Source organism: Protopterus annectens, chromosome 8.part0 (assembly GCF_019279795.1).
Source record: "Protopterus annectens isolate FY-2018-M chromosome 8.part0, PAN1.0, whole genome shotgun sequence".
In the NCBI taxonomy this organism is placed as follows: Eukaryota; Metazoa; Chordata; order Ceratodontiformes; family Protopteridae; genus Protopterus; species Protopterus annectens.
The window spans coordinates 1,957,711,075-1,957,731,261 of NC_056741.1; the positions used below are offsets into that span (position 1 = coordinate 1,957,711,075).

General features: G+C 35.5%; 1 protein-coding gene across 2 annotated transcripts in view; it reads right to left on the bottom strand.

Annotated features, from left to right (window-relative positions):
• Window positions 1-20,187, bottom strand: part of TAT (tyrosine aminotransferase) — a 261,202-nt gene that overhangs the window by 123,340 nt on the left and 117,675 nt on the right. For both annotated transcript variants that reach the window (XM_044081482.1, XM_044081481.1), the window contains exon 7: window positions 19,620-19,672. In XM_044081482.1, the coding sequence (XP_043937417.1) occupies window positions 19,620-19,672 (53 nt within the window). The remainder of the gene's footprint in view (window positions 1-19,619; window positions 19,673-20,187) is intronic.

Sequence of the window (20,187 nt, forward strand, 5' to 3'; positions counted from 1 at the left end):
CTGAACATAGCTATTAACATACTTAATTTCATAAAATTTAGCTCTAAGAACAAAGAAACAACAATTAAATTAATAAAACTTTTCCCTCACTCCCAAGCGAAACAATGTATAAAGTGCTTACAGTAATTAAAATATGTCAAAACCCACTAATGCCAAAATAAACAGTTCTTCACAGAAGTGCATCAATCCCCTTTTGTGCATGTCATGAGTGTCCATACCCTGACATGTTGATATTTTACAGTACAGAGACACCATCCTCTTTACCACTCAGTCAGTTACTGTTTCTGTCTATCGCATTCCTCTCATAAAGGCAACAAAGTGCAGAAGTCAAATTCATCAGCTCACAAAATAAACAAACGGATAGTAATATAAAGTATTGAATATGAATGCTGACACGCTCAGTAAATGTCAGGACAAACCGGAGAAAACACTGACTGTAGTGTGCTCATGTTTTTCAAGGAAAAAGACACTGTCCCTTCACCACTCACCCTGTTGCTGATTATATCCACTGGTTTATTCCTCACACAAAAGCAGCAAAAGTGCAGATGCCAAACTCATAAGCTCCCATAATAGTAATAATAATAATAATAATAATAATAATAATAATCCTGCAGTATCAGGTTAGAGAAGTTGAAACCTGATGCTTACAGTGAATGGCAGTTCAAACAGGAGAAAACCCTGACTCTAGTGTTAAAAACTTTTAAAGGGCAGAAAACCTCCCACCCTCACAACTCAGCCAGTTATTCTTTATGTCCTCTAAGTTTTTCCCATACAAAGTATAATTCTTTTAAGGAAAAAATAATATTTTAAGCAATTTGTTGATGATGTCTTTATATTATGGAAGGGGAACACTAGCTGAATTGGATCATTGTTTTCAATATATTAACTGTGACTAACATTTGAAGTTTTAAATAACTGCATCACAACAGGAGATCATCTTCCTAGATACACATTTAATATGTAATGAATTTAATTTTGAAACTTCTGTTTCTATGAAAAAGTTGAAGGTATTTACACATGGAAAACATGCACACAGGCTACATCTTTCTGAACATAGTTTGTGGTCATTGGATCCAAACATCTAGAAAAGCTACCAAACATAACAAATATAGTTCAAAATTAGATAACTTAATGCATGAAATTTAGAGATAGAGGTAATGATGAAGGTTTACTTAATAATGTAAGCCAACAGGCTGATATTGGTAGGAATGAGGAAAGCAAAATGTACATTTAGTGAGATAAACTCCAATATTAGTAATATTACAGCTAGTAGAAGTAAGGCCCATGGTATATCAATCTTTGTGGTCTATAATCAACACTCTAAATACACACATGATATATATATATATATATATATATATATATATATATATATATATATATATATATATATATATATATAAAGCATTGGTAGATATTGTAGTTATACGGAGGTCTATGTAATATTATCTCTCAAAATGCAAGTTATACATATAAAAATTCTACCAGTCTAAAGCACATGCTGTGTTATAAGCAACAAGTGATTAACAAGAAAATTATTAGAAAGCAAAGAACAAGAACATTTTTTATATACATTTTGTAAATATATAGTTGAATCTATATTCATACATCCTTTGACAAAGAAAAATATCTAAATGTGTAGGTTACATGTGATACAAAGATCATTATTTAGCTAGATAGATAAATTATATATCCTTCATTTTACATAGGAAAAAGTAACAGGAAATTAAAAGGTTATGTTTGTGAGTATTATTCAGCTATACATAAATATGTGGAAACTAAATGTTTATATAAACATATACAGAAAGATGGGGATGCACGTATCTTTAAATTTTATGTTATTGAAGCAGTTAGAACTTGTATGAGAGATGGTAATGAGACTGAATATACAGGTGTCAGACTATAAATGAATTTGAAGATTTAGAGAGGATCATCCCCAAGTTAAAATGGGACATATAGCATAAAAACGCTGTTAAAAATAAGGCCACTTAGAAGATGATTGTCCATCTCACACTGCTTGTATTATTATTATTATTATTATTATTATTATTATTATTATTATTATTATTATTATATTTCTGTAATATATTGTTATTTTTACTCTTATTGTTCTTAAGAGTGTTCTAAATAAGTGATATACATGAAATAGATCTTTTACTCTTTTACTTATTTATTTTGATGCATAATAGGGTGATCTATTGGTTTAAGTAAATTATTTGCATTTGAGTTTCTTATGTCATAAGACAAATATCACGTGATGGCGATTACTTATTTAAGACTGACACAAAGTTTGTATTATTTTATGATACTTGATAAAACAAGTTGGAAGAAAAGCAAGTGTGTACTTTTGTTAAATTTAGTTTTGCAAAAAGAATGTCATGGTTTCCTTGAGGTGATATTTTTGAACTTCTTATTTATATTCAAAAGTTATTTTCTGGCTCGGATATTTACTCGTTTTGAGATACCCTTTTGTCTATTTGTTTTTCTCTCTCACAAAAGCAACAGAAGTGCAGAAGTCAGCCAAAATGTACAGCCCACAAAGTAAAAAAATGCAGAGGACAAAAATGCTGACAGTTACTGTAAATGGGAAAAACAAGCAGGAAAAAGACATTTTGTCCTTGCTAGTAGAGTTTTTGGATAGTATATTATTGCAGTTATACAGTACAGTGAACATAAATGTCACATATATATATATATATATATATATATATATATATATGTGTGTGTGTGTGTGTGTGTGTGTGTAGAAAGAGAGAGAGAGGAAGAGAAATAAACATAATTGTTACAGTTACAGTGCCATTTCCTCACCATTGTAGACACATGATGATCAAAGGTTAGATTACTGTCTATGTGTATCCGTAAATCCCTGACTACTGGGTCAAATCTAAGGGGAGTCTTGTCAATATGATAGTTACCAGGGATGGATAACTTTCCAAAGGATATTATTATGCATTTCTTGGCAGTTTTAGTCCATGGTTTTGACACCAGTTGTTTGTCTGTGTCAGCCCTTCTTCGAGAACATTTGTGTCAGTGTGAAATTCAATGACAGCTCCTAATTTGCAATCATCTGCAAATTTAGTCAGCCAGAGACCATTGACATTGGCCTTGATTTCTGAGAAGTAAATGCCAAAAAGGAGTGGTCCAAGGACTGATCACTGAGGGACTCCACTTGTGACTGGCCTCTTTGTAGAGTGGACTCCCCAATTCTAACTTGCTGGGTCCTGAGCCAGATGGTTATCCACTGGGTGACATACGAGTTTGTGCCTAACCTCTTGAGTTTGTCAACAATACCCAAGTAGAGTATTGTGTCAAATGCCTTGGCCAGGTCAAGGTAGACAACGTAAATGGCCTTGCCCTCATCTGTTGCTTTGGTGACATTCTTGAAGAAGTCCACCAGGTTGAGTAGGCATGATCTGCCCTTGATGAAACCAAACTGTGCTGGTTCCAGTTTCTGGAGGTTTACTATATTTCTCTTGATCATCTCTATGATAATTGTTTCCATGGCTTTATATATAAGACTAGTGAGACTTATGGGCTGGTAGTTTCCAGGGTCTATAGATGGCCCACCTTTGTGTAGAGGGATGACTGTTGCCTTTCTCCATTCATGACGCATGAAGCCACTTTGGAGGCTAAAGTTAAACAGTAATTCCAGAGGCCCTGATAGGTCATGTTTCATGCTATTCAAAAGGCATCCTGGGATATTGTCTGGGCCCATTAATACAGTGTTCTTGGTCTTAGAGAGAGCATTAAGGACCTCTTCCCTAGTGATAGTAGTGGGAGTTATATCTGACATTTCCTGAGGGAAGGTTGAGGGAGAGAGAGGAGTAATGTTGGAGCTGAATTTATCAGCCAAGAGGTTTGTCATATCTTCTGGCTAAGTACAGGCGGCTCTATTTACAATGAGCTCTGCACACAACTGTGTATTGCCTTTGAGGTTGCAGACATAGTTAAAGAATGCTTTGTGGTTGTCCTTGGCCTGGAAGGCCAACATTACTTCAAATTTGGCTTTGGTAGACTTTATTTGTCCTCTGAGTTCTTTGTTTAGTTTGATGAGAGTGCTTTTATCCTGCTGGGTGCTGCACCTCCTAATTTTTGTCATGATTTTCTTCCTCCTTTTATACAGCCAACTGAGTTTGTGATTCCACCAGGGTGGCTTGTTTCTTGAGTTAGATCTGTACTTCCTCTTGGTGGGTACAGCTGCCTCTATGCAGCTATTAACATGCTTGTACAGGGTTTCTGTGAACAGTTCTACATAGGCAGAAGTGTTCTCAGGGTTTATGGGGGCTTGAAATTTTGCCAGGTTCTCACTTAATAGCAGGAGGTTAGCCTTAGAATTGTTCCTGAATATTTCAGGTTTAGCTGGTGGTCCAGGGTTATTTTTACTTTAAAGGAGACCATTTTGTGGTGTGACCTTACCAGGGTAGGCATTACAGTAGGGGGTGTGCAGCAGTCTCCCATACTGGTGAGGACCAGATCTAGTATGGTTGCATCCCTGGTTGGTGTATTGCCTATCTGGTCCAGGGAGTTTATGTTTACAAAATCCAGGAATCTCTGTGCATGTATTTTTGGTGTTGTATAGGATTCCCAATTAATAGTGGGATAATTAAAGTCACCCATGAATTTGGTATTGGGTTGGATGGTTGGTGTTTCTAATAAGTTTAAATGCATGGTATGGGCTTCCAGTGTCATAGAGGGGGACCTATAGCTCACAAGGAAGTGATATTGCATTTTACCTATGTTGAATTGAACATGGATCAGCTCAAGTGCATTGTCCTGTTTAACCAGCCTTGAAGTATATTTAGTTTTGGTGTAAATAGAGACACCTCCTCCTTTAGTCCCTGTCTGTGAAGTAGCTGACCTAAATGTGAGGAAGGGATTATAAACTTGCACTGTTGGTGTGTTCTCTGCGGCTTTAGACCTTGTCTCAGTGACTGCACAGACATCAGCATTCTCTATGGTAAAGAGAACTTCTAGGGAGTGGAGTTTTTTGTTTAGACTCCAGGCATTGAGCAGTAATACCTTTAGATTTTCTTGGTTTTGGTTCATTATGTTAGAAGTAATTTCAGTTTTGCATTGCCTAAAAAAGGCACTATGGGAGAAGAAAATGTTTTAGCTAATATTCAAAAGCCTAGAGGGGAGAGGTGCAGACCATCCCTGGCAAAGCAGTGTGGTCTGTTGACCATCTCCTTCCATGTTGACAGATATTGCACCCCCTTAGAATGACACCAGAAACTAAGCCAATTATTAAAGTTAATCATCTTTTGTTTGTATTGTGGCATCATCCTTGGAGAAGGTAAAATGCTGCTCAATGCTAGGCTCATACCAGCCTAAGGCACATATTCTGAGAGCTCCATGATGTGTCTCTTCATATAGTTTAGGGAGGTATGCCTCAGGTCATTTACTCCCACATGAACTATGACTAACTCATTTTGGTAATTGTGATCCAGTGACCTGCGTGTATGCGTAATGTTGACAGATCCTAGCCCCTGATAAGCAACTGACTGTAACTTTCTCCTTACTCAGCCTGGTGAGAGGGACATCTGTGTGCCTCATGATGGAGTCTCCAATGACTAGAATGTTGGATTGTGTGGTGACTTGCCTTATGGGCTTAGAGGTAGAGGCTCCATTAGATGTAGCTCTATGTGTTGATGTGGGTGTTGTTTTGAAAGAGCACATTTGGGGCAGTTGAGGGTATTTGTGATGTGCACTTTGTCTAGGAGGTCTTTGTGGTTTAGGAAGGTTACATGTAAGTGCCTTAGCATATACGGGTTTACATGTCTGCTTTGAATTTTAAGTGATGGGTGCAGCATGTGTACTATTCATAGGATCATAGGATCATAGGAGGTTACTAGGCTAATGGCCCTGGAGTCTTTACAAGCCTAGCCAATAATTTATCTCCAAAAATAAACCTCAGTCAGCACCTGTTGCCCCTGTCAGTGAAGGACACAGGTGGAACCTCTGGGATGAAATTGTGGTTTCCCATCCACTCATCAAGTTTGCACTTGAAGAGGGTCAGCAAGGTGCTCTGTTTGACGAGTATGCAAAGTCTATTCCAGAGATGGGCAGCCTTTAGGAGACAAACCTGTCTCTCCAGCAGGTTATGTTAACGTCACATATTTGGTTCAGGCCTTTTGAGCGAGTAGTGCGTGAGTAGTTAGACTTTCAGATATGGAGCATCTCTAATAGGGCAGGGTCTGAGATTGCCTTGTAGGCAAGACACAGATCACCCCTGAGCAATCTGTGTGATACCGAGTAGAGTGATAGTGATTTGAGCCTGTCTGCATAGGATAGGTGTTGGAGGCCATGGATTCTCTTTGTGAGTTATTTCAGTGACCTTTCCAGTCGGTGCAAATGTTTCAAGAGGTACATCCCAAATGGAGAGTTATACTCAATTATTGGTCTAATGAGGGAGGAGTATAGAGAGGTAATAACCACCTTTTTTCTGGATGTAATCCCTTTACTTATGAGATGAACCAAGTAAAAGGCTTTTCTGACCACTGCCGCTACATTATGGTTGAATGTGAGATTGTTATCAACCTGAGTGGCCAGGTCTTTCACCACAGGTTGTGTGCTTAGGGGGTTGGCATTGATGTGGTAATCAGTAGGGGTCATGTTTTTGCCAAATGGTATGATGATACATTTTTTTTCATTTAGCTTGAGGCCATGACTTTGGCACCAGTCATTAGTTACTGTGAGACCCTCTTGTAGTATGTTAACATGATTTTGGGAGTCAATGACAGCACACGACTTACAGTCGTCAGCAAACTTGGTCCGCCATAGGCCTTTTGCCTTTGCCTGTACCTCCCAGAAATAGATGCCAAATAGTAGGGGTCCCAGGACAGATCCCTGGGGAACTCCACTAGTGACAGGTCTGCTATCAGAGGCGGAGGTACCTATTTTGACTTTGAGGGTCCTGTCGGTGAACCAGTTAGCTACCCACCTCATGAGACTGACAACCTTATTGTCATTAGGAGTACTTTTATGTGAGAGCTTTGCCTCCAGTGACATTGTGTAACTACATCTCTCACATACCATATCATTTTGTTTGAAAAGTAACTGGTTATCAATAAATATGAGGCAATTTCTACATTGCCTCAGTATGCCCATATCCACCTAGCCAGTAACGGAGGATTTAGAATAACACATGAAATGTGGTATAAAACAATACTGGTAAATGTAAAATGATGAACAGGCTCTGCAGTGGAAAAACACATTTTAATTAAAGAAATAAACTTAATTACATACCATTTAACCTTAAAACAACAGTACACAGTAAAAAACAGTTATATTAAAATCTCAGCTTTTTCTCTAAAAACATGTCCTATTGAAACCTGGTCATAGTTTAATTATGGTTATGTAAATGAGAATATTTCACAGTATATAAGATGGCTTGTAATTGATGGACTTTATCTGATGAAGTCGCCTAGTGAGATGAAAGTACTTATGGAACTGTTTGGTGCTTTTTTTATTTATTTAATTAAAACATGTTTTTCCACTGCAGAGCCTGTTCATCTTTTTACATTTACCAGTAACAGAGGATTGTTTGAAAATGCACACAGTGATTGACAAGTTATGCCTTCAAAGGAGTCACTGTCTGCAAATATCTTCTCTAGAGAAGTGTTTGCAATAAATGTCTCTGTCATGTTTAGTTCCTTTCACACAATGCCCTTTAAAATAAATTATTATAATTATAGGGGAAAAGCAAAATCTATATTCCCTTACTACTGATATAAATCAATTTAGCTTTAACTGTTTCCTATAAAACAAATCCCTTTAATGCACAGCATCTGATACAGTAATGATAGAGAAGTCCGCCTGTACCAGTAAACATGCAATTATGCTTAGTTCCTCACTACAAAAAAAAAATACAAATATATATATGCGTGCACACACACATATACACACAGACACACACACACACACACACACACACACACACACACACACAAACATATATATTACACTGTTTAACAGCAATGACTTACAGATTGCCACATTGTTCTCATACAATACCCATTGCTCTAAGAATGCTTCCTTGTGGAATTTCTTGTATCAAAAAAGCCTTCTGTCTCCCTCACAAATAACATTGTAGAATCACACTGTTGGATGTAGTGTCTGATGATCTATCATATCTCCCCTACAGCTGTTAAGGCTTATTTTACTATGTGGAATTCCTTTTTTTAACAAACACAAGCTTAGCACTCACAGGTAGAGCAGTACAAATCCTTGTGCTACATTCACAGATATTGTATATTCATGTTGTGGGCTACATGTGTTTGATGATCTATCAGAGTGTCCTAGTGCTGTTAGGAATTATATTCCTGTCTGAAAATGTTTTTAGCAAAAAGAGGGCTCATCCACACTTACACATAGCACAATATAGTTCTACTCCATAGAACAACAATATCTGTCACAACATACATAATGCTGGTATTTTGTTTTTTTTTTTCTTTTCAGAATTTCATTTAGAAGTAGTTTCCTTCTTTCCACTCTAAAATCTGTCTGATAACAGCAAATTTAGATTATCTGCTACAGTGTTCTCAGGCAGTTTGTTTGTTTGTGTCTTTCGGCTTTTCCCAGTTAGTGTTCTCAGGCAGTATAGTTTCATTATTTTTAAAGGTGATTCTTCCTGTGACTCCCACGTAAGAATGAAATTGATGGGGGTCCCTGTTACTGAAAAAAAATACACCCCTAGGCTATAACTCAGATCCCAGCATCTCTCTTCTCTTTCTAGATGCTCCCTATCTGTAGTATAAAGCTGATCATTCAACTTTCTCTTTGTTTTGTAGAAGAGAGCAATTATTGATGTTTGGAGTATTCTATACTTAAACTGCCAATAGAAAAAGATGCTTGATGTCTAAGCAGTGCTCACACTATATGAGTGTACCTTTCACAAAAATAAATTGTCCCAGCAGCTTTAGAGATGGCTGCACAGTGATTAACAGCTTAATTTCATCTCTCCCAGTATGAAAAAAGAAACTGACAGATAAGAGCTAATAATTCTCACAGTTTTAGTAAAATTCACTTTCAAGTACACTCTCTGGATGCTAGCAAATAATCTGAAAGAAGATCAACTAGAAAATATAAAGACAAAACATTGACTGGGAAGAAAGCTGCAGCTGTTCAGGATAAATAGTTCATGCTCCAGCTTTGGTACAAGAGATGGCTTCTAGCAATTTAGAGGAAAAATAAATCAATTTTGCTCAGAGCTGATTAAAATAAATGAAACATTGAAGGAGCATAAGAAAAGGCAGGAACATGGAATAAGCTTCAAATAGCTATTCAGGTAAACTGATAAAACTGCAAAAATCAGAGGTGCTGGCTGAGTATGAAACTGCAAAAGAGAGACTGTTTCAAAAAATGGTAGAATTAGAGGACAGGGCACATAGAGAAAACCCGAGATGTACCAGAGAAACTGAAAGGAACAAAGGGCATTAATTTTTATGAAAGCAGAAATAAGCAACTGGACTGGTAAGTGTTAATTGAAATGTATTAGTAAAGATGTAATTATACTAACAGAAAGAGTTGATCCTGACAAAACTATGACAGAATGGCACAGTATTAGAAACTGGAGACATTAGAGTGTTTGTGGAAAATAATTATTCACTGTACACCAGGCAAAAGGGAAGCAATGTTATCCCAGCAGTCAGGGAATGTCAAGAGGCAGGTTTGAGATTCAAACCGTTGTATCCGGCTATCTTCTGAATATTTCTTTCTCGAGGATCCAAGTGATTTTTTGATTTTTGATACAGAACACACTGAGGAAGAAATACAGAAGTATGTCCAACAAAAAATGAGCCATCAAACAGAAGGGGACTCTGCTTCTCATTCTTCCAATAATAAAGCCCATAAAGAGACTTTGCCAGTGAAACCTTTGCTAGTGTTCCAAAGGAAAATGCTCGAGGGACAGAAAAAAGCATAGGCATTGACTAGAAGACTCAGGACTACTTTAGATTTGAACCAGGATCTGGGGGTGGGAGATGGACATGAACAGGAAGAAGACCAGCAACACTGAAATTAGTGAATAAATGAGAGATTATGGAGCATCAATCACATTTGTGAAATATGGCTTTACACAAACAAGTAGCTGAGGAAGATTGGACTTTTGTTGACTTTGTTAAACTTTTGTGGGATTGAAAGTCATATAATCACACTTCATATAATTAATGTTTGGAAGGACACCAAAAGGGAAAAAGAAGGAAAAACTGAAGTAAATGTAGGTAAAAAATTGTTCTTAACAGTATTTGTATAAGATATTTCATGATATAAATTGCATGTTATAATGTTATATAGTAAAGCATTTTACAGAGATAGTTGTATGTGATAAAACACTAAAGCAAACAATGATTTTTTTCTTTTTTAATTTTAAGAAATGTAGGCATTACAAGTAAAAAGAGAGTAAGTGCTGTACAAAAGCATGTTCAAGTCAACATGTTGTAATCCTGGGCTGTTGGAATAGGTGATGGGGTCTAAAAGTGCACTGATGATATATGTAGAGTTGAGATGTTTTCTCTTGCTTTTGCATGGGTGAATGTCTGCATGGGTGAATGTCTGGATTAATGTGCTTGGCTTAATCGAATGATAGGTTTCTTGTGTGAGCATGTATGCTGTAGAAATGAGAGAAATGTGAATAATGTAAAAAGTTTTCCATTAGCAAATAAATGTCCATTGTAAGTTGAGGAGTCTGTAGCTGGAGGCAGCTGTAAATTCTGTTCTCATGTTTCCATGGAGACAAGTTGACTACTGGTCTAAGCAATAAATCGCAAGAGCTCAGGACATTATTGGCTGAGAGAAATGTAAAATGAAAAGGTACACGGGCAAGCAGGTTAGTAAAAAGAAAAGTTGGAAATTATTGGAAATGAATAAGAGCTACTTTCCTGCTATCTAAATACATTGATGCATTTACTAGAACAGTATATCATTTAGTTTTATTGAAAGAGACAGAAATTAATGTAAGTAGGGCACATGCTGTAACATGAGCTTTAGCATGGATAACTGTAATTCTGGGTTAGCTTATGCCTGTGGGTACAGCTGTCAATTTAGGACAATTGTTCCTATCAGGAGTATTAAACTTCACTATTTGAAGATGCACATCATTTTATGTGTTTGTTTTAAACTAATAGGTTATGGGGGTGTTCTGGTGATCTTTTTTTGAGGGTTTTCATTTAAACAAAAAAGATTTTTAAAATGTGACATAGTTTAAAATGCATATCACAAGAAATAACTGTATAATGGATGCTAAACATTATTAGATGCATACAACACAAAAGCTGGCACTAGGTGGCTATAATACTTTTTTATCATAATGACTGCACTATCCATATTATTTTTGAACATAAACAAACTCACAGGTATAGAGAAAAAGGTGAGAGTATTGAATTATATTTAGAAATGCAGAATGCAAATAGCAATGCTACAGGAGACATATTTGTAAAGAAGAGAGTATGCAAATTTGATAAAGAAGGATTTCAAGATGTATATTCAACAGAATTTCAGGGAAAAAGGTAAAGGGGTATACTTATACAAATTACTAGAGGCTCCAAAGTTATAGATGAGGGGAAAAAGATAACAATGGGTAGATATGTGACAGTAATGGGCTACTGGCAAGGGAGGAAGAGTATGCTGTCTTGTATTTATATTCCACCTAAAATTACTATTATGAAACTTAAGAAGATTTTGGGAGAAAGAGTCATATTATATATAGGTGGAGACTGGAACTTGATTTCCAACAAAGGGGATGTACTTGGGGATCTAGAAGGAAAAATATAACAAAATATGGTATATTTCTGAAAGAAATATGAAAATATTTGGTATGGAAGATGTGAATTCAGTAGTTAGAACTTGAAGAATTTACATATTATTTCCCAAGGTACAATAACTTTTCTAGACTAGACAGAATTTATATTTCCCATGAATATCTGTATTTAGCTGAAAGGTTTAATACACATCCAATAACTATTTCAGGTCAGTGGCCAATAACAACTAAGATGAAAACACAGGATAATGAAGTAAAAATAAGACACTGGTGCTTCCCCACTTATCTGTTAAAAAAGAGGAATGTAAGGAATGGGTAGTGGAAATTATTCAAGAGTTATTAGAGAAGACAGAAATTTCTTCACAAGTTATAGCTAATAAGTGAGAAAAATGAAAGTGGAGTTTAAAAGTAGGGTAGAAATAAAAGAAAAAGAGGTGTACTCAAGAAGTAACAATAATTATCTTGAAGGTCTGACAAAGGTTAAAGTACTGCAGAACAGAAGGAATCTCACAGAACAAGAAGAGGAATATATGCAGAGTGCTAAAGACAAAATAAGGGATTATCTGGATAATATGAATGAGCTTAGAAAGAGTGCTGTTAAGCAACTGTTTTTGATAGCAACTCCAGAGCACAAAAACTTTTAGTACAACAACTTTGGCAACAGAGAGTAGAAAGGGCTGATGCCAAACTTGGGGAGCCTATAGCAATAAAAGTATCTAGAGATCCTATAGAGATATTAGAGATATTAAGGATACTTTATGACAATTTTTACAAAGTAGAGAAATGTACAAATCAAGAAAGAGCATGAATGAAAATATTTATGGAAGACTTAAGTATGCCAAGGTTAGAGGTATATGATGCTCAAAAACTAACAGTTAAGATAGGAGAAGATGAGATAAAATGGTATAATCTATCTGCAGGAAAGTCTCCAAGAATAGATGGTATTCCTGTAGAGGTTTGGAAACTAGGATAAACATATGGAAAGTTTTATTTAATAGTATTTTAAAAGAAGGGGAAGCATCAACATCCTGGAAGAAAGCTGTGATGGCTGCAATACCTAAAGATAGCAAAGACTCATCAGACCCAGCTTCATTTAGGCCCATTTTAAATTTAAACCATCATTATAAAGTCTTTATGTCCATAATGGCTAAAATAATGGCAAAGGTGTTGCCAAAATTGCTAAATAGGGATCAATGTGGTTTTGTATAGTAGAGGCAAATATTTGACAACATTAAGAGAAGAATGATGATCCAGAAGTAAGCAGAATGTAAGAAAATGCTGCTCTTTTGATGGGTCTTGATGTCGACAAAGCAGTCAATAGAGTAAGCTTGGATCCTATGAGTAGGGCAATGAATGCATTTGCATTCCCTGAGGCAATAATAAGGTTAATTAGAAGGATATATGAGGGATCAGAGGCAAAAATTAAAAAGGAAGCGTTCCTCTCCAACAAGTTGGGTCTGGAGAGGGGAACAAGGCATGGGTGTCCTGTTTTCCTTTTGCTATCTGAATAACATTTAGAACCATTGGCAAAGAAAATAGGGTACTCAGAAATTCAAGGATGTTATTGGTATTGTAATCAAGAAACGTTGACTTAATTTGCAGACAATATTAGTTTGTACCTGATAAAACCAGAAAAGGACATCTCAGTGTTGTGGAACATTTTGAGACAGTTTCATGTCTTTTTGGGATATAAAATTAAGGAAGATAAAACAAATGCTGTAGCCGTAAACTATGTACTGACACATGAATTGGTTCAACAATACCCATATTTATAAGGAGTATGGATTAAAAATTACTCCATTGTGGCAGCTAAGGACACATGGGAGGAGACTAAACAGAAGATAATACAAAAGCTGAGAAACTAAAAGCTTTTTTATACTGGATATGGATAGCAAGATACAAGCAGTTTAAATGTTTTAAGTTCCTTTAGTTTTTTACACAGGCCAGGCATATTTTTATCAGCCGGAGGAGAAGTTGTGGATAGCAATTAAAATAGAGCTGAAGGATTTTATCTGGGAGGGGAAGATGGCAAAGGTCAAGTGGGATAAGCTGATTCTTCCAACAGACCAAGGCAGATAGGATTACCCGATTTGAAGGGGTATTTTAGAGCAACACAGTTAAGGGTCTTATATATAGCACAAGCAGAAAACTATGATTCAAAGTAAAAAGTAATGATGATGATACATAGGAGAAGGTCAAGAAGCAAGGAGAGACTGGGATTTTGGATGCAGACCCTTAAGGAAAATGACAGTAATCATACAGAATATTATATTCATAAAGTAGCAGAAAGTATTTTAAGAACTAAGCCAGTACTGGAATGGAGAAAAGATATTCTGCCAATATGGATGACTGCAATTAGGGATACAGACAATAGGCAAGAGGGAGCTGAAATTTATTGGAGAACACTGGCAAAGGACCCAAGGTATTGGGAGTAAATAAATAGAAATTGAAAGGTAATAGAGTAGGAAGACACCAAGAATGTATTTGGACTGCGGGTTAGAGATTGCCTTTCTTATTGAGGATTAATATCAGAGTATAGGCAAAGAGAAAGAAATAGGGGGGTCCTAAATGAAACACCAGCACTGATAGAGTTTTTAATATAATCTAGAAAAGAAGTTGCCACTAAATAAGGAATAATCAGTAGAGCATATAAAATATTGCATGACAACTATAAGACTCTATCAGAGGAGCTTAGAAAAGATTGTAAAGAGAGACTGGATAAGCAAATCACAAAGAGACAATGGGGGAATATATGTATATCTCCCAAATATGCAACAAAGTCTAGAAGATGTAGGACCTTTGCTTGAAAATGTTTACATAGGTATTTTTATACCCCAAGTAGACTCCAAATAATTTTTTCTCAGGTAGACAGCAAATCTTGGAGATGTAATGGGAAAGAAAGAGATAACTAGGAATATATTTTCTGGGAGTGTAATGAGTTGGCAGACTTTAAAGATTCCCTGCTGACTGCTCTGTCAGCGATATTAGGTGAGCTGATTGGTGTAATTAAGGAAATGATTTTTTTGAGTTATGATACAGAACTGGAATTGCATATACATAGTAAGGCCTTACTCAGTCTAATTATGGTGGCTGCCAAAAAGCAATTACTAGAAAATGGAAATCAAGGTCTAAACCAATGTTACTAGAAGTAGTAAATATAGTAATGGAGATAAAACAACTGGAATTGGGATCTTTAGAAAAGAGCAAACTACACAGGTAAAAATGGGAATTGTGGGAACAATACATGCAGAGGAGGAATGAGATCTAAAAGAAGGCAGGAGTTGAACAAGCTATGTAAGACTTAACTGACAATGACTGGATAAATTATAAATGATTTATAATGTTTGCAATTACAGCTGTCTCAATGAGTATGTGATTTATAATGTTTACAACTAAAATGATGTCACTATGATTTGTTTTTCATTTATACAAATGTAGGATTGCCTGTGTCATATGTAATAATTTAATAAATAGGTTTTTTGTTAAAAAATACCTATATTATGGGAACACAATAAAATGAAGTAGTTAAGAGCATGGATTAAAAAGGATTCTGTTATAGCAACTAAAAATATGTGGGGAAGAGAGTAAACAAAAGATAATATAAAAACTGAGAAAATGGAAGCTCTTGTTTTCAGATATGTATACATACAGGTCAGCCTTATTTTTGTCAACCAGAGGAGAAGTTATAGACAGTAATTAATAAAGAGTTGAAGGATTTTATCTGGGAGGGGATAAGGGCAAGGGTCAAGTGGGATAAACTGATCCTTCCAATAGAACAATGTGGTTTAGGATTATCTGATTTGAAGAGATATTTTATAGGTACACAGTTAAGGATCTATTTTAAAACATCTAACCACCACATTGTCAAACCACCATTTATTGCAACAACATTACCAACTATTCATTACATTCAGTGATGATATCTTCAAAGTATGCATCATTGAAAATCATGGTCAGTATTTTATTTGCTCTCTATCACGTTACAATACCAGATCATAGGGCCGGCCATGTGTGCTACTGGCTGACTTTGATTTTCGATAATGTGTACTTCCAGGATGTCATCACTCAATGCACTGAGAATTCAGTGATGTCTCGATATATGTGGTTTGACAAAGTGGTGATTGAATGTTTTAAAATAGATGCCACAATTAAGGCTTATATATATATATATATATATATATATATATATATATATATATATATATAGACAGATAGATATATAAAACACCAGCAAACCACCATAATTCAAAATGGAAAGGGATGATGATGAAATGGATGGGGACTTCAAGAAATAAGGACAAAGTAGGATGTTGGATGTAGATTCTTAAGAAGATTAAGAACAGCCATACTGAATATTATATTCATAAAGTAGCAGAAAGTATTCTAAGATCTAAGACAATATGAGAATTGGGAAAGGAGATTTTGCCAATTTGCAATTATGGGTACAGAAAGTATACAAGAGGGTGTTGGAATTTACTGGAGAAAACTGGTAAAGGAACCAAGGCATTGGGAGCAAATAACTAGAGAGGGAAGGTAATAGAATGGGACGAGGCCAAGAAAACATTTAGACTGCAGACTAGAGACTGCCTTCTCTATTAGGAACTGATATCACAGTATAGGCAAAGAGAAAGTGATAGGGTATCCCAAGTGAAAGACCTGCTCTGGTAGAGTTTTTAGTAGAATCTGGAATAGAAGCTACTGTTAAAAAAGGGATAATTAATATAAAAAATCTTGCACAATAACTATAGGAATCTATCAGAAGATGTTAGAAAAAAATGGGAAAAACTGAATAAGCAATTCACAAAGAAACAGTGGGAGGACATATGCATGGCTGTCAGATATGTAACAACGTCTAGAAGATTTAGAATTTTTGCTTGGAAGTGTTTGCATAGGTATTTTTATACCCCAAGCAAATTCCAAAGAATTTTACCTCAGGTTGATGGCAAACATTGGAGGTGTGATAGGGGAAAGAATAAATAACTGGCACCATATTTTTGGGGAATGTAATGAGTTGTCAGACTTTAAAAATTCTCCACAGAGTACTCTATCAAAAATATTGGGTGAGCAAATGAGTTTAACTAAGGAAATTATTTTTGTTTGAGTTGGGATACAATACCTGAATTGCCTAGACATAGTAAGGCCTTGTTAAGTTTAATTCTGGTGGCTGCCAGAAAAGCAATTACCAGAAAATGGAACTCAAAGTCTAAACTAACTATATTTGAAGTTTTAAATATTGTAATAGAGATAAAAATACTGTAAGTAGAATCTTTAGAAAAGTGTAGGAGCAAATTACATAGAAAAAATGGAAATTGTGGGGACAATGCATGCAGAATAATGTTTGGAAGGAGGAGTGAGGTTTAAGGGAAATTAGGAATTGATTGATTTATGTAATATTGGATTGATGATAATTATACAAAAGAATATATGAAATGTATAATGTTTGCAATTGTGAATATGTTAATATTGTTTGTTTTCTTTTACATAAATGCATATTTGCCTATGTCTTGAGTGACAATTCAATAATGGTGTTTAAAAAAAGGAAGTGGCCCCACTTGTGAAAGCCTGTATGCTTGCTAACAGTGATGGCATCAGAATGAGTAGGAATGGCTGAATCAAAACAATTTGCATCAGTGTCTAAGACATGTAGTAACAAGTCATGGATTGGCTAGTCATGATCTGTTACTTTGTTCCATGTATGGCTGGCATGTTATTGAATATTATACACAACTGAGATCTGGCTTTGTTTGGTAAACCACACCACTGTGGGTAATAATATGGTATCTGTCCTGGGTTATGTTTTCATTAATTAAGCTTTGGATAATTATTCTAATGCTGTATTAGTTGTACCGTAAAGTGCTTCAACGATGGTAATGTTTTTTTTTTTAATCTAAAATCATACATTTTAAAATAAAAACAAGTACCAGAAAATTATTTTTGGCACCTGCAGTACTGGCTACTCCTCCACGTCACATTTACCTTGGTGTACCCTACATTATTGGGTAATCCTTACACCATTTGTAATTTCAGGCTTAAATTTCCAGAAATATTCAGATCCAGCTTGATGCGATCTAACACGAAATACTGCCCAGTGAATATGAAACTCTTTTGACAGCTTCACATGCATATTTTGTTAATATGCAGAGTAAACGCATAATAAATTACATAATTAGTCACCTGAAAAACAAATAAAACAAAGTAATATATAAAACCAAAAGTTAATCTAAATACCAGTACATCTGAAATAAATCTAATGAATGTGTACCACAGATAGTTAAAACCATCACCCAGTCAAACAAAACAGTCACAGTAAACAAGAAGATTATCTCAGAATTATCTCAGAATAGCACTTCATCTGAGCAATATGAAGCAGTAAGAACTAACATAAACCAGAGCATATGTTTTTCTGAATATACTGGCATGATGCCAGTGCAGTTTGTATTGGGTGTAAGACCAACATTAACCTAGAGCTGCAGCTTGCTTGGAAATGCACTTTGACAATCGAGACAAGCAGAGTAATAATATGCAAAAATTAAACAGAAGTGGTGAAATTTTCATCAGTGCATGCTCATTGTGGTTTGCGCTTTTGTTTTCAGGGGAGAGAGTTTATGCATTCAAGCATGTGAGAAAAACATTAAGTAGCCAAACACAGAGTATCTCCTCACCAAAAAAAAAAAAAAAAACATAAATTAAACCTGGTGGGAACTGGGATTAGTTGCAGTTCCTGTCACATTTATGTCTCAATATATTGTGTATAGCAAAAGTGTTGTTTTAATTTACTGTTTTGAGGATGCTTTATGTCTATGTGTAATTATGAGATCTCACTGAAAATAAGTTTGTTCAACAGGGTTATCCAAGTTTATATGTCAGAGTGACACATGAATACGTGAATAATTCATTATAAAAATAATTAAAGCAATAATGAACTGACTATAAAGCTCAGCACCTAGATCTAACTGTCCTTTGTTTCTATAGTTTTAGTTTCATATGATGTAAATATCTCCCCTGGTACTATAATAAACAATACCAAACTAAAGCAAAAATGATTTCTTATTCTACCCACTACAGCATAAAATTAGCAAGCTGACATTCTATAACTAACTGTTCTAAAGTTAACCGTAACAGTGGCGTGTACAAACTCAGAAAATTAGTTCATTCAGCAAGGTTATCCAAGTGTGTACATCATACTGCCATCTGAATACAAGTAATAAATAAGGACTGACTTTAAAACCTATATAGCTTGGTATATAGCTTTATCTTCCCAATACTTCTAAGTGGTTGATAATGGTGAATTCTAGCAAGTTTCATATAAAGTAAATGTTTGCTGGTAGCATACTAAACAGTACCAAAATAGAACAACTATTTCTGATTCAACCAATGATGTAATTTTCTGTTCTACAGCTACCTATAACTGAGAAATGTGCAAACTCTCTTACCCACCCAGTATATGCTTATCTGCTTTAGCAGGTTCCCTGTGAATACACAATTTCTATTCTCCTGATATGCTAACTGGTCAGTTGTAACTAACTGACTACACAATTCTCCTATACAGCATCCGCACAACAATTAAACAATGTTTTCTTGCTTCCATCAATGTTGGGGCAAAGTCCTAGCACATACTTGTCTTATTTGTAAATGTCTATACTCCATGATCATGCAGCTATGAGGAAAATAAAAAAAAATGCTCTGACCTTGATATCCCATTCAAACAGTGAGTGTGCTGCTCAGGGAGAAATAACATTGGGAGAAACAAAACTGGAGTGATAGGAGTCTGCCAGTTAAATGCTGACCACAAAGACAACAACTCCACATCAGCAAATACGTGATCAGAAATGTCAAAATATCAAATTAACATGCTGTAACTTACCATGTCTCCATAGATTTCATCAGCCAAGATTGGAACACAGTTTCTGGCAGCAACTGAAATTAAACAAGTGATTTGCATTATTTGAGATCTATAGTTACAGCACCTGCTTTGAGAGCAAAAATCAGAATTTGATTTTCAAATGTATACATTGTCACAGTACTAGAAAACATGTTTAACATTTTATTCATGCACGTAAGCCAAAAATAAAAACAGTGTTAAACTTGCATTGGTGAAACAATTGTTCTTTTTTCCCATGATGGCTATTAGTTGTCACTTTGTTTGAAATTCTGCATATTATAGCTCAGTCACTGTTCTAACTAAAGACCTAAATATTTAATTCTATAAACTATGCTTATTTTAGTTTCCTTATCAACACAGACACAAAACTTCTGCAAAGGTTCATTAGTGGGGATAACAAATATGTAGTGCATAGAATGCTGAGGTTACTCTTCAGTTTTTGTGAAAAAATAAACTTGTAAAGCATGTCTGTAGCATAACAGCACTTTGGGGGGTTTACAATTGTTACACACACTCCTAAGTGCTGCTATGGTCAAGTCTTCTTCTAGTG